At 40.6% G+C, this 26568-nt stretch overlaps 1 protein-coding gene across 7 annotated transcripts in view; it reads right to left on the bottom strand.

The window, feature by feature from the left end:
* Positions 1-776: 776 nt before the first annotated feature.
* The window catches only part of diaph2 (diaphanous-related formin 2), a 323623-nt gene continuing 297831 nt past the window's right edge, over positions 777-26568 (bottom strand). For all 7 annotated transcript variants that reach the window (XM_037261470.1, XM_037261473.1, XM_037261469.1 and 4 more), the window contains one exon: positions 777-1525. In XM_037261470.1, the coding sequence (XP_037117365.1) occupies positions 1461-1525 (65 nt within the window). In that variant the 3' untranslated portion in view covers positions 777-1460. The remainder of the gene's footprint in view (positions 1526-26568) is intronic.

The following is a 26568-nucleotide window of genomic DNA, read 5'->3' as shown; positions in this document are numbered from 1 at the left end:
TTACTGGTTTGTGAGGGAAACTTATCAAAATGGTAATGGCCTTAAAATGTATCAAACATGAGCATGAGCAAATGAACAAGCCCATTTTCCACTACACGGTATCAACACTAGTTATCAGGGTCCTACTCTCTATTGATGTTGTTCGATTTTTAAAGCCAGGTACAAGACAGGTGAAAACAGCACATGAGATGATGATTGTGTACATGCCAAAATAAACAAATAAAATAAAATCCTGAAATAATTCATTTAGTGTGTGGTAAGTGTATGAGACTCACTTTTTGAACGTAACTATATATATATACTATATATATATATATATATATAGAGAGAGAGAGAGAGAGAGAGAGAGTGTGAAGAGAGAGAGAGAGAGAGTATATGAATGTACGTATGAGTCTCACTTCTTGAACTGAACTATATTGAACATTTTCACCGACTATGAGCAGGTCATGTATGTACATGTATGCCTAGTGGTAGAGTGTCCGCCCTGAGACTGGAAGGTTGTGGGTTCAAACCCCGGCCGGGTCATACCAAAGACTATAAAAATGGGACCCATTGCCTCCCTGCTTGGCACTCAGCATTAAGGGTTGGAATTGGGGGGTTAGATCACCAACTGATTCCCGAGCGCGGCACCGCTGCTGCTCACTGCTCCCCTCTCCCCCAGGGGATGGATTAAAATCACACGGGGATGGGTTAAATGCAGAGGACAAATTTCACCACACCCAGATGTGTGTGTGACGATCATTGGGACTTTAACTTTAACTTTGTATTAAATGGTGTTCACTGTATTCACACTCGCGGCATCCAAACACTTTCCTTTCCCAGCACCAGAAGGAACCAAAAATACAGCGTATTGCAAAAGGGGGCTTTAAAGCAATCACACACACTTGGCAGGCTATGGCAATTACCGTACAACCTCACATGAATACTCTACCATAAAACTGACTTGATAAAATGGGGTTGAAAGGAATGTGTCAAGCCAAAGTAAACAGCAAAGTAAAAAATATAATGTATGTCGTCAAACTAAAACTGTGTCACATGCTATGAAGTATCAGAGTGGGCAGTGGCCAACTCTGGTAGCTTTGCGGGATAACTCAGACTCTCACAGTTTGCAGTCAGTATCTTGTGTTTGTCTGTTTACAGCTTCTTCCAACTTGGCTGTTGAAATTCCTTTTAAAAAGCCATGGGGCGTTTTGTTAAAAGCAGTCAGTCTTCTTTGACATGCTGATGCTGTTGTCCTTGGTGGAAGTGTTTTCATAAGCGGCGTGTAGCACCATTAGCCTTAAAACATATTTTTTCCTATGATTGGAAAGAGGACAATACAGTATTTTTTAAGACTAGCAGAAAATGTCTAAGGCATGAATGACTTGATGCTGCTTTTTTGCGACACAGTGACAGGGTTGTTGGGAAGTCATCCGGGTGATTTTTGGCGCTCATGTGGCAAGCCTGTGAGGTGGGGTCCATCATCGGCCTTGGTGGTTCGTGTTGTGGCGCGAGCGGGACCTTTCGAGGACTGCGCGCCGGTTGTCTGAGCAGAAGAAGGAAAACAAATTAGAACCATAGAGTGGAGCCTTTGTGTCCTCATTATGCAGACAGAACAAGTGCTCACATGCAGATGCAAAGTGAGCTGAATGGGCAACATTTAACACATCATTTAATACGAAACATTATGAGATACAGTAGTGTAAAAGCCTATTCGATCGGATGAGAAGAGTTTCCTGTAGGTCAGGGCTTTGGAGCCATTTTGTGGCATATTAGGGAAAAAGCACAAAAAACAAGAATCAGTGAGGTGTAGTTGATTTCAAAACTAGGTTCCACAGAAAAGTGAATTTGTAAATAGAACAAACAGTTCCTTGTAATGATGGCTAAAAACCAAACCAGTTTGACTCCTCTAGATGGCATTGTCTGTTCAACATTGGGTAGAAAGTATAGACTTGTCATTTTCTCAAACCACATATTCTAAACCAACAGAGTCATTTAGAAGAGTCAACAATAACGAACAAATAAAAGAACTGATTCATGAAGCAAATTTGAAGCTCGATATTTCCAGATATAGAATTGTTATTTGCTGGAATTGTATTGAAGGATTTGTGTTGTAGTTCCAAGGTTCAGGTTGATTCACACTATACCCCACTATTTATAATTCATGCTCAGATTTGGCCAAATCAGAATAATCAAGCACTGGGTTCTCCAAGCATGCACGCCTGTGGACAATGCCAGCCGCTCCCCATCCGTTTCGCAAATGCACGTTGCTGGACACAAGTAGGAAGTTCCTGGAGCTGACGAGCCATCATGGTGAGAGTGCCAACAGAAGGGTGCCAGCCATCCCAGACTGGGCACACTTCTATCACGTCAGGTAATGAGCAGAGTGATATCTTCACGCACACTAATACACACAACAGAAGTGCTTCCTGTTTGTTTTCCATCTTCCCAACATGCAGATGGTGCACAGGAGGAGAGAAAGAAGACAGATCAGTGACTTAGCCGTGCATGGACAAACATCATCACTGCTCATCAACACAGTCACCATGATGTCCACAGGAGGAGAATGACTTGCTTTCCAAAGCATCAATAAAACACACAAAAAGGATGGTAAACAATGAAGCACAAGGAAAGGAGATTACTCTGTCATGTTTATTTGCAAGTGAGGAACTTTCCATCCATCCATCCATCCATCCATCCATCCATCCATCCATCCATCCATCCATCCATCCATCCATCCATCCATCCATCCATCCATCCATCCATCCATCCATCCATCCATCCATCCATCCATCCATCCATCCATCCATCCATCCATCCATCCATCCATCCATCCATCCATCCATACATACATACATACATCCATACATCCATACATCCATCCATACATCCTTTTTTTCTATACCACTTGTCCCCACGGGGGTCGCGGGCATGCTGGAGCCTATCCCAGCAGTCATCGGGCAGTAGGTGGGGAACACCCTGAACCAGTTGCCAGCCAATCGCAGGGCACATAGAGACGAACAAACATCCGCACTCGCACTCACACCGAGGGGCAATTTGAAGTTCCCAATAGGCCTACCAAGCACATTTTTGGGATACGGAAGGAAACCGGAGTACCCGGAAAAAGCCCACGCAGGCACGGGGAGAACATGCAAACTCCACACAGGGCGAGCCGGAGATTAAATCAAACACGCACCCTCTGAACTGTGAGGCGGACATGTAAAAACAACTGTAAGAAGTGAAATCACAACAAAATACAGACACTGATGAACTTCAAAATGTAAGCATGTTATTTTATGAGTTACCGATAAATTTACCAGAATTGGGTGTGTTTGTGTGTGGGAGGAGTGGGATAAACTTCACAGACTACTGACCATCTCTTGGAGGTAGGGCATTAAATCAGGGGACACTTGTATTTTGTACAACTAATACTGTGAATAAAATATTTTTTTTCCGGGTCAGTGCTGAAATATACTGGGACTTTGTTTAGACTGCACCATAAACCGCAAAGAGTATCAGGTGTCATTTAGAGGTAAGGAATTAACTTGTAGGTATGGGTGATGGCAGGGGCCACTAGAATGAATGAATAATAGAAATTCTACCGGGCCATTATAGAAAATAATGCAGCACGCTTTACACTTCACCATAAACTTCATGTCTGTTTTCCATGTTGGTATCAGTCATATGTGGTTGTAGTATTCAACGGACCATTTTAAATTTACTAATGTCAGAAAAAAGGTGTCGGTTTGAGGTGCGACACTATTCAAGTGCAGTATTTGCAGAGGTCATGTAATTGAATTTAATGCAAAATCGTTAAAAGTGCAGCTTCAATTGACAAAACTACAGTTGGCAAATGAACTGCAAAAATGCTTGAATTTTATTCAATCCGGTCATAAATATTCCTTAAGTAGTAGTCAAAGGCATGCATGGTAGCCTACTAGTTGTGCATTTACAGATGAAGAGTTGAAGTACACAAAGAGGCTTTTGTCAAAGGCCTTTATAAAAAGTGACAAAAACTCTGTGAGAGCTTCTCAGTTGACTTTTTTCTTTTCAAATCCTCAGGTTGCTTGGACTCAATTGTACACTTCGAGCACATACACACTTCACGTTCGCACAAAGGAGGCGAGCTCTATTCTAAAGCCGACATTCTACTACAAAATCTTAGAGCCTTAAGATTTTTGAATCATTCCTGATGCTTTTTTATCTGACTTGATACCTCGTTTCCCTGCTATCTCACAGAGATTACAAAAGAAGTGCAGAAATTTTCGCTTACTGGACTCGTCTTACTATCTTGCTGTATGTTAGTGTAGCGACCGCTACTACGCATTATGTAAAATCTGTATCAAACTACCTCTACGTTTTGGCTACTCATTTTGTTTCATGTTAGTAGAGTAGCTGTTCATTGAGAACTTCCGGTAATTACGTACAGTATGTATGCATTCAGGTTGTTAGCATCCTAGGTGTTAGCATTGTGGGATTGTTCTACAAAGCAAACAACTCCCAACATACGGTATGTGTCAAAAACCAGATTATAGGTAAGCAACAGGCCCATTAAAACATACTGTACTCCTTATTGGGTCTTTTTTGTTTATTTATCGTCATTAACTGTTGTGTTTATATCAGCCTAATGTTTGCACCATAACTATTCTAGTGCATTTTGGAGATAAGATTATTTAAAAATGTAAATACAGATGTATAGGGTGTTTCATAAAGTACGCAGTTTTTAAAAATGCAATAAAGCAGCCAAAATCGATGCAAAATTCAAAATTTTTATTTAATTTCATTCAACATATACTTCAATTTAATAATGAAAAATGATATCGAGCATATGTCCACCTCCACTTTCTCTGCAGGCAGTCATCCGATCGTTGAAATTCACAGGGCTCACATTCACACTGTCTTGCACTACCGCAATGTTTTGTTGCGTTCGAACATTACGGTTTCGACCGGGCGATTTTCTGGTTGCAACTGACCCAGGTTCTTCGAATTTCTGTACCAACCTCGAAACTGTTGTTGCGGTCGGGGCATTGTCACGTCCAAAGATCGCGCGAAGTTTACGGACAGTCTCTGCGTAGCACTCCCCGTTTTTGTAATGAGTTTTCACAATAAGAATGCGTTGCTCGATACTGAACCGCTCCATGGCTACAAAATGGAAAAACGACAAATGGTCTTCTAATCGGAGTGATAATAGATAACGAAAATGATAGGAACAGTGCTGACAATCTTCAAACAAAAAAATCCCGCGCAATTAAAAAACTGCGTACTTTATGAAACACCCTTTATATAGAGGCTTTGCAGCTGACGTCATCAAGCTACCGACATTAGCTTGGCGGCCATCTCGGCGGTCAACTTTTCAGTGCCGGTCAACGACTCACACACGCTTTCTTGTTATATCTGCTGCTATTTGAGCTTAAAAATGCCGGATACCTGCTGTGCTGTTGGATGTAGCAATAGACGAGGCGATAAACCAAATCTTAGCTTCTATAGATTTCCGGCGAACATGAAAAAACGTGATAAATGGATCGCGGATATTCGTCGTGAACGATGGAAACCTACGATTTACACAAGGATATGCAATGAGGACTTCATATCAGGTATGTAAACAAACTATTCACCCCTGATTTGTTTCACAAAATGTGAAATAATACAATATGGGATGATACAAATATGATTGTTGAAAATGCTGGGTGCATTTTTAGAAAGGCAGCAAGAGCAGCAAGGCAGGGAATGGGATGATTTCTTCAGTTCGCCCCCCCGTTTTTATTTTGTGTTTATTTTTTCATGATGCTTGAAAACGTTATCAATGTAAATATTGAATTATATTTATTGGTTAAGTTTTCAAGCCAATCAGATGTGGCATCATGCAAAAATAAACAAATAATAAAAATGGTAGCAACTTGAACAGACAGGTACAGTATCTGAATGATTTCACTCTATTCAGTTTTTTAATATGTCAAGTTATGAAATGCCATTACAAAACAAATCGACGAGGTAATTATAAATATCTGGATATGAGCGTTCAGGCAGGTCGGCTGTTGCAAAATGCTCGGGCGATTTTAGCATGCTTCTCGGTAAAAGGTACGGATCCGTTGTGCCAACAAGGTTCAACTTCTCTCTGTGACGTTTCTTGGAGTCTTCATCCAAATGCCTAACTTCGTTGAATAGCAAATCAGCCATAATTCGGAAGAAATCGGTGAAAACGTAGCGCAGAAATCAGACAATCCATACAAACACGTAGGAACGAGCTGACGAGTTGACCGCCAAGATGGCGGCATAACACAAAATCACGTGATAAAACCACGTGACTGCAAAGCCTCTATAGGATATGCTTGCTTCCCTTGAAATCTACATGCGAATACGTTGAAAAACTGAATTGGGTACTTAGACGTGTAATGAAAATCGGGCCACACAGCAGTCTCACTGCATCGCTTTGAAGAATTGTGTTGCGAGCACACGAGTTTATCCTTGCGTGTATATCATGATGATCCCTGCCACAAGGGAGAGCTTCTGAATAAGACAAGGGTAATAGAAGGAGGAGAGGATGCCAAGATTACTAAACAGGCAAGGCAAAGGCCTCAAGCCGGCACAGTCAACCTACAACCCTCTCAGGCCCCCAATGAGACGTCATTTCATGTTATGGTGGACGATAGAGAACTCCCGCCAGATTCCCTCCTTCTATCATGTTGACTTTTTTGTTCCCGTCATCTACGGCTAATTGCACAGAGTTACATCATGATAAAACGCTTTTATCTGCATGAGAAGAGCTGGCACTCATCCATTAAACGCTTTGCGTGGAGTACCTAGTGGGATTACCCTTTAGTGGTCAGCATAAACAGGGAGATTTTGGGAAAGGATTATGCTGCTTTGGTTTCACATTATCTGGATAGCATCTGCTTCTGGGCTTCGAACATTGCACGCTGCCATGTGGAAGCTGGTGCCACCCGTGGAACTGGAACTAAACTTTATAATGTTGAATGGGATGAAGTGAAACTGACAAATAAAATCACTGTCAATGAGCATGGAGAAGATGCTCACACTGAACTAAATTGCTAATGGCTAATAGTTGGAGTCAGGATTCCTGATGCTGCTCACTAGGCCACACCTCCTTCAAGGCATAGATCACAAAAATACTACAATACACTTGAGAAAAAAAAACCACTTCTTTTTTTATAATGCTGGTATTATACGGAATCCTTGCACCTTCAAAAGCTTGTCATAGAACAAATTTAAACTTGTAAAATATTGTCTATTAACTCCCAAGCTATGTTTAAATTGTGTCAAAATATAGTATTGGGTGCCAGACTAACATATTTATATGTTTTATGTGTTGTGGGCAGCATAACACATAAAAGGCTTTTAAAAATATATATTTTAGTCCAAACTATATATATTTTTCATTTACTTGATAAATCCTGATGGGAAAACATTGCAAGACGAGGCATGGGAATATTGCAATAAGCATGCACCACTTACTCATAAACAAATGAATTAAGGAGATTATTTCACTGTCACTTCCTATTTCAGAATCGCTCTCTTCCTCACTGCATCTGCTGCTTTAGAAGGTGCAACATCATAAAGTTGATTAAATCTTAGGCCCGACACAATGTGTTTTGGCTTGCTGTCAAAAGAGAGAGGATCTCTAGCAAGTGCCATAACCTTCTATCACCTCTTTTCATCTCCCTTGCACACTTTTCCTCATCTTCTTCCCACCTCGCCGAGCTCCAGAGTAATGGAACTCCCTATACGGAGACGAGATATGGCGTATAAATGGAATGCGGGAGTAGAGGAGCTATTTCTTCCTGGCAAAAGTTATGGCCCGGGTATCGCAAAACTACAGTTGCGGCAAACACAGCTCCTAATTCAGCGGGAAGAGTAATAACTCCCAACAAATTTCGCAGGATAGAAAATAGCTCAACTGGAGAAAAAACAGCATTGGCTGGAAGAGAAAAAGGGCAAAAGTGCTCTTTTGTATTGTTTGTTCACCATGAGTTAAGAAGCACATGAAATGAAGATGGAAGATAGGAGTCGAAAGAAATCCATGATTAAGGATGAGCGCAGTGTATCCCACCGGGCAATTTTGATTTGTTATGTATCCTAGTAAATTCGATTTTAATCAACCACCCCCCTTTTCTTACATATAAACAAGCAGAAGGCTCGAGACAAAAAACTTTTACCCATGTTTTGCACACAAATGACAGTTAGGATTTCAATATAATAAACTATGGTAATTAAATCTTATCTAGTATAAATTAAAATAAATATTTTCAAGTATTAGTAAAGCACATTTTCTGCACAAAATATAAAAACTTGCACACATAGTAGTAGTAGTAGTAGTAGTAGTAGTAGTAGTAGAAGTAGTAGTAGTAGCAGCAGCAGCAGCAATAGTAGTAGTAGTAGTAGTAGTAGTATATTTAATTTTTTTTCATATATTTCACCACATTGTTATTCTGTGTCAAATATTTCTCGAAGGTTAATATCCTAATGTATCTTGAGAGCGCAAAAACTGTACCCAAAACTTGTTTCTTGCCCAAAATCATTCCTCCCCCCCAAATTGTTGTTCCTTCTAATTCATCAAATCTTCTCTATCGCTGAACTTCATACTCAACTCATAAAATAAACCTTTGCATACGAACAAGTGCTGTGATTCTATTCAGAGCTCAAACGTCGGGTGAAATTACCTTCAGTGCGTGCTTTCTCTCCAATATTTTTGTTGAGTGAGAACATGTTGTACTGTGGCGGCACATTGGTGGAATAAACTGCATTTACGCACATTAAGTCTGGCCATTCGCAAAAAAGGAAATGAAAATTTGCCCTGACGTGACATTTTTTGAGTGGCAGTTCAAAGCCTAATTTTTGCTAAAAGCAGCCTGTCACTTAAATGGATACCAGGGGTAGGAAGTCAATGCTGTTGTTGAGGAGGAGGGTGGTGGTGGTGTGGTGGGTGTAGTCATTATGGAAGGTGGGGGTTATAATGGCTGCATTCACTAACTGGGTCAGGCAGCAGCTTCGCCAGGCAAACACATCACGGTACCCACTGAGATAGAGTGGTGATAGAGACATGAAGAGATTAACCACATCCCGCGCTGTCAAAAGTGATTGCATGTGTTATGGTCACCGTGCTCTCTGCTTATCACCGTTTATCTCAACACACTGTCAGATAAACTCTGCTTGCCCCTCGCATTCGTACACAAAGCGTCAAAGCGGGAACGTGCATGCCAAGCCTCAATATAGGGAGCTTTTCTGTTTGTGTCTACTGAGTTAAATTCCTGTTGTTAGGATTTTTATTGCTTTCTGTGCTTGTCGTGTTGCGGTGTCAAATCAACGAAGGCCAGTTTTTTTAAGTAAACTGGAGGTAATGTCAGTAACAAGGGAGGGAGGATTTACCAGAGGAAAACCACACATTGGGAAAAACAAGACAAAACACAGGGTGGAAATGTGTACATGTCAGAGAAGGAGTGGGTGAATTTCAGTATCTTGCCTCAGCATGTTTATGCAGGCCTGTCTTACCTCTGCCATGCCACCAGAACGCATCACGCACGAGGATTGCAGCCCCCACACTTGCACATCCTCTGGCATTTGTACACTTCCTTCATATTTAAGCAACACAAACTGGCAGCAACAACCACAATCCTGAAGCATGTCTTGCAGTAAGCAGAGCCACAAGAACGTAGATATAAAGCAGGCATTAGGCCAGCGTGCTCACAAATGTAAAACACAGCCAATTTATATGTCATAATTGTGGACCATCGCAAATGCTGCTATCCAATGACTCCAAATCAAGGTCCAAATGTTGCTTTTCCATTTTAGAATAAAATTTCTTTGGGTTTTCCATGTGTTTCATTGATATGCAAAGCTATATACTGCATAGTTCCGCGTTGTTAATGACAGTTACAAATGGAACTCATGGCAAAATAAGACACTTGAGAAATTAGACTAGTAGAAGCAATGAACAAATACTCGCATGACAGTTCTCAGGGTGAAACAAGTTCCCTAAGACCTCATGAAAATTCAAACCCTCAACCTAAATAGCCTTCTTTACACAAAAATAAACAAGTTCCTGTTCATGCATGAGTCCCTGAGACCTTTTCGTGGGTCCTGCCATGACAGACATGGCCTTACTATTTCAGGTGGATGAAGCATTCATTGGATTATACTTGACTAAGAAACAAGGTAGCTGCATTCACATAAATCTAAACTACACTACAACAAAAGCATAGGCAAATAAAGATGGTCCCAATCTGTTACATCAAAGGGTTGTTAACTGGAAAGCAGCCAGTGGAGGTTACCTCAATTAAACCAAGGGCAGGACAATCAGCCTAGGCCAACTCACCCCAAGTACAGTTTAATGTTTTGATTATTAATGTCCTATTGTTTGTAGTTTATATGCAATTTGGGCATCTTGATTAAATACTCGGAAATAGGCACTGAATTGGAATAGGGCACAAGGCCTACAGTATACATCCATGTTTAGAGAATACTGTTGTTGAGGTTATTGTGGCATACAAGCCACAACATCATGTGTAATTGTGGCTGTTACCTTCTATGGCAGAACATTCAGATTTTTGGTCTGACAAAAAAGTTAAAAAAAAAAAAAGTGTTACAGGCAGTGTGAAAGGGGCTAATCATTCTCTTTGAAGCTTTAACAATTCTCAAGTTGCCGTTTGGGCTTAAGAGAAAAAAAAAATCCTGAACCCGCTCCACTTAACTGGGTAGAGTCATCTGAACTATTTCATTTGGCATTCTGAGAGGGAGCCTTGGCACACGTGATCCAAAAGAAGTGATATACAAAAACAGTTTTGCAGTCCATCAGCGCCTGAGGCAAAACTTCCAGCCCTGACTATCCTGCTCAGCTGTAGCATTTTAGGATGCCGGCTTCAAACTAAGTAGAAACATGAAAGAAACACATATTCTCAGGAGGAAATCCCCGCTCACCTGCCATTTGACTTGTTTTTTCAAACTTTGATGCAACTCACAAGTATTGGCCGTACACTTTGAGGTGCCACGGGAACCTAAAACATGATTCCATACTTAGTTAGCTGATCTTATACTGTACATTCCGCTTTATTTTGAGGCCTCTGTGGCTTCCCGAACCTCCCGATGACCACGAGGCATGCATGAAGAAGCACAGACAGAAGCACAGATGGAGTGAGGCGCCAAAGCCTGCTTTTCCCTGACCTGAGCCAGGAAGAGAGAGTCATCCATCAGGCCAAGGAACACTGGTGCCTAGGGGGGCCCGTCACTGATCCTCTAAGACTGATTGGGCCTCTGCGGGAGGCCAGACCACCTGACTACATTGACATCAGTGTCTGGCTTGCTCTACTGGGGCTCGAACTGCGTCGCACTGAGCCAAAGCAGTGACCTGCTTCCGTTCGGATGCTATTTTGATCACAGATAAGATAGCACGCAGTATGTGAGAGAATTTTAGGGAAACACACACACAAAAATTCACTCAGAGATGGAAAATACTGCTTCTTATATTGCAATGGCTAATACATGTAGTTTGAAGCTAAGACGTAAAATGTGGAATTTGTTGATATCCAAGGTTATTTCGAATTCTTCACTTTGAGTGACCGTGTTACAGAATTGTTTGCTGTCCAAAAAGCATGTATCACTAAACTGTATATCTTTTTTATCTGCAACTTTTTTTCTTGTTACTTGTAGTCAGCATTTTAAGAAAGCTCCAATATTTGGCCTTGTATGAAACACATCAGAATGGAAATATATTTTTATTACCGAGGGAGCTTTGAGTGACACTGGCAATGAATAGTAACTTTAGCAAAATTGACAACTTAAAAAGATGGTATGCCAGGATTTTCTAGCTTTAAAATATATCTCCAATGTGCAAGCTTTAAAGCAGATACAAAATGTAACTATATTTTTTCTTGCCGTACAATGGAAAGCATTTATCTTGCAACGATTGTATTATAATGTCAATGCTTTATTCTGTTGTATTACTGTAATTCTGTAAAGAGGTTTGTTACAGCTGCAATTGTTCTGATAGCACTATAAGGATGAGTATTATTGAGTATATGTTAAAATGCAGAAAACTTAATTAACTGCATCCCTCAGAGGTATAATGCATATTTGACATACATAACAGTTGGTAGCAGTGAATGGTTTGGATTATCTTGGAAAATACTTCTATATATTAGAATAGTACTACTTTGTTTTTGAGCTATGCACTTTTCACAACATTTTCTTGAGCTAGTCCCTTAGCTTGTGTTAACACTACTGAAGAACACATACATTAGAATCACGGTTCTTGCGATAAATGATTTATATATATATATATATATATATATATATATATATATATATATATATATATATATATATATCTGCCTCTCATTATGATGCAGTACCAACTACAACCACCAAACGCGTGGAAAGGGTCATCTTACTACCTACTGTATTAAACAGATTAGTTTGAGTGAGGCTACCTAATGAAATGTACATTCAGTGAAACAGTGCAAAACTACTAATGAAGTGCAAAGTGAAATCCGACTTGATGACTTAATTGGCCGATGCGGCCGAGGCAAGCTGCATGATTGACAGGTGTGGGCGTAGACGGAGCGCTAGTTAGACGAATGAAAGCCAAGATATAGTTTGACAGACAGAAGGGTGCCTAAACGGCTGGTTGGGTCCGGTGATAAGGTAAATCGGCTGATGGATCACCAAGCAAATGCGAGACGAGGAAGAAAGAAAATAAAAAAGAGAAGAAAGGCAAAAAGCCAGCAGACAACAGATGATGGGCTGATAACGAAAAAAATGGATTGTGGTGATAGGTGTAGGTGCGGGGTGAGATCCATCAATTCTTTTTTTTTTTCTTGGCCGAATGGAGATGTTCGTGATGTAGATGGCAAGATAGCGAAACATCTCAATCCCGATGATCCCTGATGTTGCCCTATCACATTTACTGGTGAGATATATACTATACTATACACTTTACAAGACTTTAAATTATTGCTAACACATTAACTTTGTCCGTCTGCATGAAACACTGCACATCAAATAATTCACAATTGAGATGCAGGTGTGACAGATTCACCTGATACATCACAATCACGTGAGCAAATTTTACAGGTATAATTGGTTTAGTTTGTACGTATGCACAAAAAAGAGAATAGCAAATAACGAAGCTATGGTTCACGGACCTCCAGTGGTCCCTGGAATCTAGTTTGGAGCCCCGGCCCTAGGGAGCATAATGGCATTGGATCTGGATTTGGACATGATGTGATTCAGAGGAAAATTCAAAGGGAATCACATATTTTATTGGTATTTAGCAGGATATGGATCAAAGTTGTGGGAGCCTGTGAATGCAGAAATTTTATATTTGTTTGAGCACAGCAAAATGGAAGCCCTGGCAATTTGGTGCCTCATTTCTGCTGCTTGTTGTTTATAACGACAAAAAGGAAAACAAGGGTATTTGAAATTTATAGCCAAAAGGGTGAATGTGTGTTGTATGTATGTGGAGGTGGTGTGTGTATAGGGGGGTGCTCTCCTGTATTTGAGAAGGTGGCTTCTCTCTTGACGGCTGCTTGAGGGACACGCGGAGGCGTGGGGCGCGTCGTAGGAGCCCCCCGATGAGTGCGGCAGCGCTTATAATAGACAGGAAAAGCTAAAAAAGCAGGCCCTTTTTGAAGAGAGGCATCTCTCAACATCCGACAGCTTATAGAGCTTCGGCTCCACACTGACACCTTCACCAGGATGACAAACAAACACACAACACCCACTTGATCCTCCCGAACACAAATAAGTTTGCCAGCACATGTTCAAAATGCTCCCTCCCCCACCGTCACGCATCCACACATATAACGTGTAAACATATCTCCACACACTAATCCGCTTGGGTGGCAAGACGATATACAACAGTTGTAATCTTAGCATCGCATTGACAGTATTAATACCAATAAAAACAAGGGAGGCTATAAAAAGATGCTGCATTCCCTCCAAGAATTTGTGTTAATGCCACGTCGTAGCTGCTCACTGTGAAAAAAATATGGTGCAGGCTGCATCTGTACGAATAGTATTGGATTGCTGTCAAAAAGTGCACGCCACTTAAAATAAGATAGGGAAGCACAAGTGTTGCTTTTGAAGATTTTGCAGTGTATGTGTCAGTCTTATGGAAAGAGATCAGTACTTGTTCCACATAAGTTGACATTTTTGTCAAGCAGGAAGAATCTCTAAATAATGTCAAATGTAGAGGGAAGATGCAAAAACACTTAACGAGCCAAAAATGTGACACTTCCAAGGGTTGCAGGAAGATGAAATCGATCTTAGCTGACATTGGGCGAAACACACACATTTCCCTGGAGTGGTCGCCAGTAAATCGCACGGCCAGTCTTTCACCTAATCACCATTATCACTGTATGGCGGCAGTGACCAACTCAATGAGCAGCAATTTGGCAAATAGTGAACAAGTCATGTCTGTCACACTAATCCGTATTTTAAAAAAACAAAGCTAAATTCACTTAATTATTATTATTTATGAGGAAAAAAACATAAAATGTTCATTGCACAACTAAAACAAAATAAATTGCTTTTTTTTTTTAAGCATAATGCTTAATTCAATATACTAATAGAATTGGACAAGTCCTACAACTAGGATGGAACTAGATACTTAGTAAATATTACATGATTACAAGACTATATTTTTATTTTAAGAGTTTAACAGAGGGTTAGCCAAGCCTCCCCAATGAAATACAGATAACATTAGCAGCAGGTGGTCTGCATTGCGGTCTTCACGATGACAATGCATTTCAATCAGTGAAGTTCCCCTTTTCATCCAATCTGAGGATTCTTATGAAGCCCTCGCGAGTGAAGCCTATCTTGACTTAATAAAACATGATGTTGTATGTTATTTATTTTTTATTCTGCTTTTTGATGTCTCCCAGTGTGGAGCGTGAGTGGTGGCGGAGATCATAGCGAGCGAGCAGATGCGCTCCTCACCGTAAGACCCATTTGGCCAAGCGAGGACTTTCCCTTCTGTTCGCATGGGGGTTGGGTTTGGGCCCTCGAGAAAGACTTCTACACTTTCTCTTCTTTTAGCATAAATCATTCATGGCCAGAGATGCTCCCACATGTACATAAAACACCAGCGCCCGTCCTGTGATGGGCTACACTTTGCTACCTACATGTTTTTGCTTGTGCAACGCCTGCGTGGCCGTCAACACTAGTTGTGGAGTACAAGCGTTTAAGCAATCGTGCAAGTCACTGGCTAAAGGACCTGTGACGTTCACATTCAAGAATTGAAAGTCTCAAGATACACTTAAAAATAACTTTTTGACCAGTAATGTATTAAACCACAGGCTACTTCACCTGAGCATACATTTTGCACACCAATCTGCCTTGACAAAGATTTAAAAGGCTATCTGTTGTATGTATGAATAACTACATTATCACTGAAGAAAGTTCACATTATGTCATATTGACAGCAAATAACATGATTAAAAAAGGCAAACGTAAAATAGAAAAACAACTGGCCAATTTGCTCGATGAATGAATGGAAGGCAGTATGGTTATGCAAAATAATATGAATCCAATTTAAAAAAAAAAGAAGACATGAATTGATGATAAATAACGATTTTGGATTATCTCTTTAAACGGATAAATTACACTGTGTGTGTTTGTGTGTAAGCTTTTCATATTCGTAGATTTTTTTTTTTTTTAATCGCCTGCAGCTTGACAAAACCACAGCGCAGACCAGACATCTAAGGCGACAATGGATTCTGTTGGAATGAAAAATTAATCAGTGGCTTTCACTTTTTCATTAAGGAAGAAAATGATTTTTTTTAATTAATTATTGTTTTTAAAGAAGTGATGCCCTCTAGAGACATGGCGCTCACATGCCAAGCAGCTCACCGCCGCCATGCTGCCCACAAGCCTTTCAATAAAACAAGCAAACAACACAATTCCAACACGTATAAATAAATAAGTGGTGAATTAAGTGCTGTACGCCGACTCCCAAGTGAGGGCTCTTATCATACTTTAATGGGGGAGAGCGCTTGAGCAGAGAGGAGGCCAAAGTTAGACCTCATCCATCCATTGCAACCCCCTCCCCCACCTGTTTTGAACAGCATGAATGTGAAAAGTCAATGGCGGTGTCTGCAATAGGAGCCATACATCTGCCTGGCTCCACACTGCTGAAAGCACATCATCCCTTTTGTGATTTATGAGGCCTGACAATGTGCACTTTCCACGACAATCCTCCTCTTTCTCAAAGGAGATCAACACTGTACCACATAGTTTGACTTTTTTCCTATTTTTGTGGATGTTGCTGAAATCATTCAAATTTCGAGTTTGATTTTTCAATTACAATTTTAACACATTATACATATTGTTGTACTGTAGCCTGGAAATCATGACTCATTGTGTAACAGCAATTGAGTCGGGTAGGGAGTTTCATCAAGCGAATTTCCGAGACCGGGCAAACCCGAGCGAAATGAACCAAACAGCAAAGAGGGGACATAATGTTGAAATAAAATAATCCCATGTCATTTTTTGAATTACATGATTCTAATGTGTTCATCTGCTCGTGTTTTAATGACTCAATGTCTTTCTGGTCATTTAAAACTGGCTCAATTGTAAATTTTGTTAACAAACTATCATTTCTCCTGTGTGCCATTTTGAATGAGGATAAACTCCTGGCACTGCAAATTTGTTAATCTTGAACTAAGACTTAATTTTAATATTAATTTTGCTTTTTAAATTGCTGAATACATATAAATTCCAATGTTTTACAAAAGACGTTGCTTTATTTTTCTAAATTTAAGAAACTCAAAAAACTTCATTCTTTCAGTAGTTAACACCAACAATAAAATATTTATAAAACATTATAAAAAAACATGTATTTATCTTGGATTTATTCAATCAATTCAATTCAATATTTATAATAATAGCTATTATATATTGACAATTCAATTGTACATAATGAAGAAGCTCTATAAAAATGTAAATGTATCTCCACATAATGTGATAACTTTAGTTGTTGATCGTATTTGTTTTTTTAAAAAAAAAACCTAGGAAATTGTTCAGCTGAAAATAACAAAAATGGCTTACATTAACTAAAACAAATGAAAAATAACAATAAACAGCTAAAAATAAGAAGCTTCATTTCGACATTGGGGCTTGGAAAGAACAATAACAAACGGTCTTCATTTTAATCATAACAACAAAAACATTGAAAACAATTTAAAAAAAAAAAAGACAAATTTCTGAAGCTACGTTTTTCATTATACAACGCTATGCTAATCTATAATGCTGTTTGCTATGCCAGTTTCCCTCTTTCTACACCTCATACGCCTGCAACATTTCTACACAGCAAATACACAAACTTGTCAAGCAGTAATCCTGATGTTTACAGCAGTTTGCACATGAAGATGGCCGCACCAGATGCTCGAGCGTCTGTGCACGTGCTGCCATTGTTAGCTTTTTTTGAGGAAATTTACTTGGCACAATCGCCATCAAATAAGACATACCGCAGAGGATAGCCCAAGCGAGCACACCTAATCTGCAGACCTGCGTCTTGACAAAGACATGCAATTTTCTACACACACACACACAAACAGGACCAAACTTGGAAATGGAAGCTTGGGAGTTACACAGCAGCTTGAGTGAAATTTCCCACAGCTCAAAGACTTTGAATGACCACATTTGTTCACAAACGATCAAACAGACAATGTGAACCAGAACTGTCAGTCTGTATGCTGATTTTTTTACTTTCAACTGTGATGACTACCTTTTAAAATCTGAGGACCCTTAGGTGGTTTGCACACCTGATTTTATTCTTCAAAACTTTATGTACACCAAATAAGGGGCCCAAGATAACTGAATAGGTGCTCTTGATGCTTTTCATTAGTTTAAAGGAAAGATGGGCTCCACATGGATCAAAGACACAGACTAGGGTCAAAGTGGGAACTATTAATTACAGCAGTAACTTGCTGCAAATCTTAAATGTATTTCCAATGCTTTTTTACATCTCCACAGGCTAAAAAAATATAACACTCCATACAAGGACGAATAATATATTCTATGCTGGAACTTACAAAATTTAAATCAGCACGACTCACAAGTCGTTATAATTTTGACTCTGACATGGACTCAAGGCACAGATTCTGGTATTTACCACTCAAAAACAAAAGTGAATTGAATGCATTGCCTTCAATTGGGATTCAAGAACTGTAGTTTTGAAAATGTAAAGAGCAAGTAGAAATTAATTGGAACATATCATATAGAACCGTTCCAAACATGTTGCAGTCGATCACTGAACTACACTCACAAAGTAGTTGAGTCTTTATCCATCCTTTTACTGAAACACGTTATTCACGAGGGTCGCGGGTGTCCCAGGTGCCAGGAGGTGGGGTACACCCTGAACCGGCCAGCAACTCGCAGGGCACACATAAACAAACAAGCATCGACACTCACAATCACACCTAAAGACAATTTGGAGTGGTCAATCGGCCTAACATGCATGTTTTTGGAATGTAGAAGGAATCCAGAGCTAGTTGAGTCTTATTTTTAGAAAATATGTCTGGAAAACATTAAATGGGAAATGTTTTTGCTTAGATCCTGACCAGAGAACCAAACAAGTTTAAGGACCCTCTCCAAATTACATTTAAGTTGACATGTTTGTTTTAGGTTCTATATTGATTCAAATAAAGCTTCTGCACAAGAATGCACAAATTAAAGGCTTAGCACCTCGGGGTACTACTTGGCTGCAAAGTCCTATTAGATTGTTTGTTGCCTGACTGATGCAAACACAAGCCAACAACTGTGCACTGCAAACGTGTGCTGATTGGAAAAAAGTGGGTCACTAGTGTCCTGCCCGGTGGCGTTTTCTACTATGACCCTATCAGCCTCCTCTGTTACCCACAGTCCCTTGGTGTCCATGGCAGAGCCAGACCCTGGGGCAACGCACCTGTGTCCACAATACTGCACTGGGATCAATTAGCATTAAAGTTTTACAGTGTGTCTCCTCAAGTGTGGACATAGCACACACTTGGGGAGGTGACAGCAGGGTGACTGAGCAACAGGAAAGAAAGCGACAGAGGCGTGAAGGAGAAATAGATTTGTAAGCTATTGCTATGGAAGTCAGAGGGTCACACGTTGACACAAACACTCGTGTGCCATTAATCCAACAATAACTACATTTCCAGTTGACTGCAAAAAGTCACAGCATATAAATTAAAAATTGACCATAAGAAGAAACACATGAATGGATGAGTAAAGAAATGTCAAAAGAAGAGCCTGCATGCTGCAAAGGAGATTCAGTATGATTTAATGTGAAAATCTGTAATGTCATATTTTTTATGGTGATTTGTAAAAGATTAATCATTAAAACAATTTCCTTTGTATAATTAATTGCAAAAAAATGCACCATGATTGGAATAGTGTGGTTTTATTTTGTGTGCATTTGCAAAGCTAATATATCAACTTTCTCATGAGACAATGCTGAAATGACCCACATTTGGCTCTAGTTGTCCTAAGCCATTTACAAATGTAGCTCACACGTTAAGTATTGTAATGCAATTTAACAAATATGAAGTCATCCAATTTGAAAGTACGCCAACATTTTGCATAAAAAAAATCTAACAATACAGTGCAAGGACTGTAACTATGCTTCAGCAGATTTCAAGTCATCACATCAGCGGTTGAAATGTATTAATGTCAGGAATGAGTTGAGCCAGGGCGAGCAAATGCAGCTTGAACTAGGATTTATTGAAGGGAAATGGAGTTGGAATGGAGGTAGGTGGGGAACCGAAGACACAAACGGGATAGAGACTCACGGCCAGCAAACAGACAGACTGACCGACAGAAGTCCACTTGGACAAGGTTAAAATTCTGACCGTGAGGCTCCAGACAGACCGTGGGAAAACCAGACAACAGGGACACTGGGCACAGACAGGGACACTGGGCACAGACAGGGACACTGGGCACAGACAGGGACACTGGGCACAGACAGGGACACTGGGCACAGACAGGGACGGAGCACAGACAGGGACGGAGCACAGACAGGGACGGAGCACAGACAGGGACGGAGCACAGACAGGGACGGAGCACAGACAGGGACGGAGCACACACAGGGACGGAGCACAGACAGGGACGGAGCACAGACAGGGACGGAGCACAGACAGGGACGGAGCACAGACAGGGACGGAGCACAGACAGGGACGGAGCACAGACAGGGACGGAGCACACCAGTAGACACCGACAGGGAGAAACACACGGGCAGGCCTTAAATACACAGGGTAACAAGAGGAAGCAGGTGACAGACATTACGGTAACGAAAGGGGTGTGGCCGAGGGAAGTGCAGGCCGAGCGTGCTCTGGCATGGGCGTGACAATTAAGTGGACTTGCCTTATTGCCACTACTTTCTAATGTGGTAAAATCTATTTACAGTACTCAATTGTATGAAAAATTATTTTAACAGCAGTAACTCGTGCTACATTCTCATGGCTGCATAAACCTGGGGTGGCATATAGTATATCTATGAAGAGGCAGGTTTGACTCGTTGGTAATTTGGCAGATGAGTGCAGGCCAACAAATCTGTCCGAGAGAGTGCTGCACCATTGTGGGTGTGGTCAGTCAACTTCAAATAAGGCCAATCAAAATGGATCCTTTCACTCCCATTAAACGTGGGACGCGAGTCATGTCGTGACATTATGACGTGTGCAGTTGGTGTACTGCCCATCCCAACTCTCCATCATTTGTTTGCCTCCCCATGGCTGCGCCTCCAATTGGCTCAAGTAAAAAAATATTTTACAATAATTACGAAGGTTTCATGCTTGCTATTTGGCATGCCCGCTGTTTGGCAGAGACTGCTTTGCCAAAGCGGCAAAAATGCATCAAGCTTTGCGTTGTGTTGCGTTTCCGCCATGTCACAGGTGTGCTGTCTCCATAAATACATTTGTGGTTAACTACTTTTTAAAGTTGTATGACAGTTAAGAATCTTAAGACGCATGATCCATGAAGTCTAGCTCATTAATATGTATGTATTTTCCAAAAGTATAATGTTTCCTGATAATGATTGACAACATACATAGCTGGACTGCCAACTATGTGCTTGAGCCCATTTCTTCCACATGGAGTGAGTGAATATGTTGCGCATCTGCCTACTCCATGGCCTCACCAACACATAGTCAACAAGTAGGCCGTATTATTTGTTTGGAAATGGCTCAGCAATCCTGGGGCTTTCTCCCTGTGGGGACTTTCCCGCAACTGTGTGTCACTTTATAGAAGTCTGGACATGTGAGTGTGTGTGTGCGTGTGTGTGTGTGTGTGTGTGTGTCACCAAGGGAAAAGAGCACTGAAGGCAGATGTACCTGCAACTGCCTTGCGGTTGTCTCTTGACAGTGCCCTTCACATCACAGCATGGGCCTGGACATTGGATCTGACACAAGTGACCTCCATGCCACATCACTCTCATTACACACACTATATAGCGCAGACACATTGTGCCCCCGCCCCCCACACACCTGGTAACTAACTCCTGGGCATGTAAAATCACTGACAGCTAAAGGGCCAAATAAAAATGGACTCCCACTCATGTTATATGAATGACTCACATCAAATTATGGATTATATCCAACATGATATGTCTCAAAAAAAAAAATATGATGAAAATTTGTAGTATATAAATTATTTCACAAACATTTCAAAATGTGCATCGACTGTGAGGTCTACTACACATGGACAACGGAAACAAAAGTTTGAATGTCGAATCACACATATTCATGAATACAGACAATATATAATCTTGAATTAACTTTAACATGCATGTCTTTAAAATGTGCTTGGAAGTGGTGGTGAGAACATGCAAACACCACAGCAAAATGTTCCATTGGCGGTTTGAACCTGGATCCCCTGATGATGAGGCAAACATGTCACTAGCTCACTGGGCTGCCTTCAATATTCCATTGGAAGAGAGTTATTTTGAAACAACTGAACATCTCTCAGGCGGCTCGGTGGCGCACTGGGTAGCACGTCCGCCTCACAGTTAGGAGGGTGCGGGTTCGATTCCACCTCCGGCCCTCCCTGTGTGGAGTTTGCATGTTCTCCCCGGGCCCGCGTGGGTTTTCTCCGGGCACTCCGGTTTCCTCCCACATCCCAAAAACATGCTTGGTAGGCCGATTGAAGACTCCAAATTGTCCCTAGGTTTGAGTGCGAGTGCAAATGGTTGTTTGTCTCTGTGTGCCCTGCGATTGGCTGGCAACCGGTTCAGGGTGTCCCCCGCCTACTGCCCAATGACGGCTGGGATAGGCTCCAGCACACCCGCGACCCCCGTGGGGACTAAGCGGTTCAGAAAATGGATGGATGAACATCTCTCGCAACAGATTGTTAGACTTCAGAGTTTCTACATTCAAATGCTCAAACTTTTATTGTTCCACCCACATGGTGCAGCCGCTACTTTTGCAAAGCTATCAATGGGGCTTCCAGCGGAGCAACAGCCAGAATCGAGACCCTGTTACTCTCCCAGAGAGGAAAAATCATTATTGGGCAATTTGTGACTCATTTTCTGACGTTTTGAGTGGGAAGTTCTTTTGACACATACTGTGTTGAAACACGGGGGATTGAGATGAAGCGAGTGGGATTTAGTGCGGAACTTTGACGTACATATTTACAATGCCAGGCTGTTTGTTCCTGGCAAAGCTGTTATTCTGGGGAATTGTTGTCTGATCAGGAATTATTGCTGCATATGTCAACAGGAAGCAGTAATTGATGGGATTCAGTGCAGAACAATTCACCGTGATTGATGGAGAGTGCTGCAAGTACTGATGCCTTGCATTTTTCTCTTGCTGTAAATAACAAGCAATGTACAGAGGTTTTTGTGGCATTGGGTGAAATTGGGTTCAATGATTATATAATCTGACATCTCTTTCCTAAACTCTTCAATCAATGTTGTGATGAAAAAGCAACTGATTGGCCTTAGCCTGAATCCTCAAACACAAATGCGTAACAAGCAAATCCATTCCCTCTGCAGACTTTTCCACTTGAGATATTTACCTGGTCAGCCCTAAGGCCTAATTGAAATTAAGTTAGGTGACCTTTGGGGTACCTGAAGCGACCCGTGTGTTCCGCCATTCCCTTAACATATTTCATTGGTAAGAACCCCATAAATCAGCTTGTTGAATTGGCTTGTAATGATGGTCTCGACCTTTCTCATGACATTTCCAAATGGCCACATCCACCACCTAGGATCATGGCACCATGAAAGGCACCCAACTGTGCAGCTCAGTGAGTGGCCTCGTGGTAGAGTGTCCCCCCTGAGACTGGAAGGTTGTGGGTTCAAACCCCGGCCGGGTCATACCAAAGACTATAAAAATGGGACCCATTGCCTCCCTGCTTGGCACTCAGCATTAAGGGTTGGAATTGGGGGGTTAGATCACCAAATGATTCCCGAGCGCGGCACCGCTGCTGCTCACTGCTCCCCTCTCCCCCAGGGGATGGATTAAAATCACATGGGGATGGGTTAAATGCAGAGGACAAATTTCACCACACCCAGATGTGTGTGTGACGATCATTGGGACTTTAACTTTAACTTAAAAACTTTAGATGACGACAAGCGTGAGTCCACTACACCAAGAACTGGGAGCTAAAAAACTGCCAGTCACCTCTTGCAAACAAGTTGTTGCATCTCAAGGAGCTTATCATATGTAAATAAATCATTTTCAATCACATTTCAGCTAGCACTCAAAACCTTTGTTAACTTTGCAACGGCTAATTTATTGTAAACTTCACAGGGAACTTCGTAGACTTGTCACAAAAAACTACTATAATTTAGACTACTGAACTATCAAAGTCATATATTGATGTGCCAGCTATTTCGGCATGTGTGTGCTATTGTGTGGACTGCAGGGAGAGAAGTAAAGGTCCTCTTGTGACATGCCTAGTGGGAATTGGAACATCTGGTGGACCAGCTGTGCCTCTGGTTAACATGCTCCTCCTCAGTGGCCCCCAAATGACACACTTGTTTTTCGGAACTGCAGGTGCACACACATGCTCAGGTACATGCTTACAAATACCCGTGGATAGAGTATATAAATCTAAGTTATTATTATAACAGGAGTACTGCAGGTAATGAATTCAGACGGCCGACAGAGACAAATTAAGACGTGCATAGTTTTGACCAAAAGTGTCACCTTGTAGACAAACATCATCAATCAAAACATTGTGTCTGAGCTTTGCACGGATATCTGCTGATCACTCAGAATTCTCTGCATTCTCCTGCATGTACAGTTCAAAGTACGTAGCTTGACAACCAATGCAAACACATTTGATCACATCATGTTCAAAACAAAAGAGTATCCCCACTGAATTTTAGGTTGGTTGCTTAACTGAAACAAGTATTACCAAGCCTGGTTAAACAATCTAATGTTTTGTGTAGGTGATTTACAGTTAGGGCAGATTTGCAGAAAAAATGAAAATATCAAAATCGTAACCTCATAACCTGGATAAAAGTAGTTGGGTTTTTCACGCTAAATTAGTAAGGTGTAGTCCTAACCAAGGTTTGCTACACAAACAGATGAAGCCTATTGGGATGAGGGGTGAAACACCTTCTAAGGAAAAACACTGACAATGTAATGTAATGACCTGGATGAATGAGAACATCCACAAGCATAAACGAAATGAGTTATAGGGAACCTATCATTGTGTTTATTTTGACATTGGTTCTCATAATAGTGAATTTTAACTTTTAGGTGCTAAAAGCATCTAATAACAGTCTTTTAGGACATGTGACATTCTTGCTTTTCATTGGATCACAAACTGTAATACAATCTCTCAAAGAGATTCAGGGAAATGCCTAGTACTTTGCATCATTGGATTGGTGTCAGCATTTCCTACAACTTTGTTGAGTAATTAATGTTCAAGACAGATATTATTACAGCTGAATGGTTGTGTATCAAACAACCACTGAGAAGTACATTTTAGTGAGAGGAAGTGACTAACACAGTCTTATCTTACTTGGGATTTCGATCACTGCCCTGAGGGCTTGTACTTGCTGCTTGAGGCAACATTTGGGACTATTAACTGCCATTCGCACGAACGCGCACACGCACACACTGGCATCACAATTGCTTTTTGAGGTCGCATCCACTATACCCCCCACCCCACCCCACCTTATTGCAATACCCACCCATCTAAAAGAAAAAAAAACACAGCTCATCATCACTCAAGACATAGCTCTAAATCTAACCACAACACCCAATATAAAGTGACAAATAAAATGCATGGACACACACCTCATCTCCCGCTTGTCTGCAGCCTAAAGATATGCCACTGGTGGAAACAAAACATGCAATGACCCTGTCATCTTGAGAAACTCTCAGCATGGTTTTCACGACCTCCTTCACCAGGTGATCCAATTAATACACTTACAATGATTGAAGGGTAGACAAAATTTGAATACATTGGTATATTGGGGCTTCATGTCTACATATATAAACATAGATATTAACAATACAAATGTGTTTTTTCAATATATTTTGGCTTCCCAGAAATCAGAAAACAAACTAACAGTTTTCAAAAGTTGCACTTTTTTAAAATTGTTAAAATTGTGCACAAAAAAACAAATAAAAAACAAATAAACGAATTAACAAACAAACAAACAAACAAACAAACAAACAAACAAACAAACAAACAAACAAACAAACACATCTAATTTATATTTGGGGCTTGACTGCTTTACAGTACATAATGTGTTTCTTTAATTTATTAATTTATTATTATTATTATTGTTTCTATTTTGTTGTCATTTGTTATTATATTCAAGTGTGCACTTCACCAGTATGTCCAATCTTTTCGTCTGTGTTTTCTCTCTCTAATGACTTTCTTCAGGTTTCTGATTGGCTCTCTTAACAGTTAGAGGTTATAGTGTCAACTGTTGCCAAATCCTGTCTTTATTAGGAAAGTTATGTTCCTTTTTAATATAATAATTTGATGGCATCTTGATGGAGATTGAGAGGCACCAACTACCGTTGGAATAGAAACACATGTAGGTAATTGGTCAAACAATAATAAAAAACAAAAAAACAAATAAAAAAACAACCACAACACTTTTGACACAAACACAATGTGAAAACACCACTCTCAAGTTATTGAGCGGTATTTTTTTTTTTTAGCTGTTTCTCATGGCTGAGATAGAGTGTGTATTGATTTTTCTATTTGAGGAAAAAAAACCTCCCAAAAAGAGAGGAACACAAATAAATACAATAAATATAGACATATAGGAATCTTGGTGTGTTGTGTAATTTTGTGTGCTAGAAATTAAAACACAAGGAAGTAGCGAAAATGTATAGTAGAAATTTGCTGAGTGATAATCACGCTAAATGTCTGAAGCAAGGATTTTAAACATCATGTCCTTTTCTAGACTCGCTGAAATTAGCTTTATTTGAGGGGGCAGTCCTGTCTGTGAGTGCTAACTACGATGTGCAAGTGATTATATTGTCTTTAGTGGAGGCATCACCAAGCCGGAGAATTACACTAGTGAATTAGTTTTCGAATAAGTGCATGCATGTGGCACATCATCAAACGCAAATATGCTGTCAAAATTTGCTAAAAGATAGAAAGGCTTGCTCACAGACAGTTGTTCAG

The sequence above is a fragment of the Syngnathus acus genome, chromosome 10 (genome assembly GCF_901709675.1).
Source record: "Syngnathus acus chromosome 10, fSynAcu1.2, whole genome shotgun sequence".
Taxonomy (NCBI): domain Eukaryota; kingdom Metazoa; phylum Chordata; class Actinopteri; order Syngnathiformes; family Syngnathidae; genus Syngnathus; species Syngnathus acus.
This window is presented reverse-complemented; position numbering and strand designations above follow the sequence as displayed.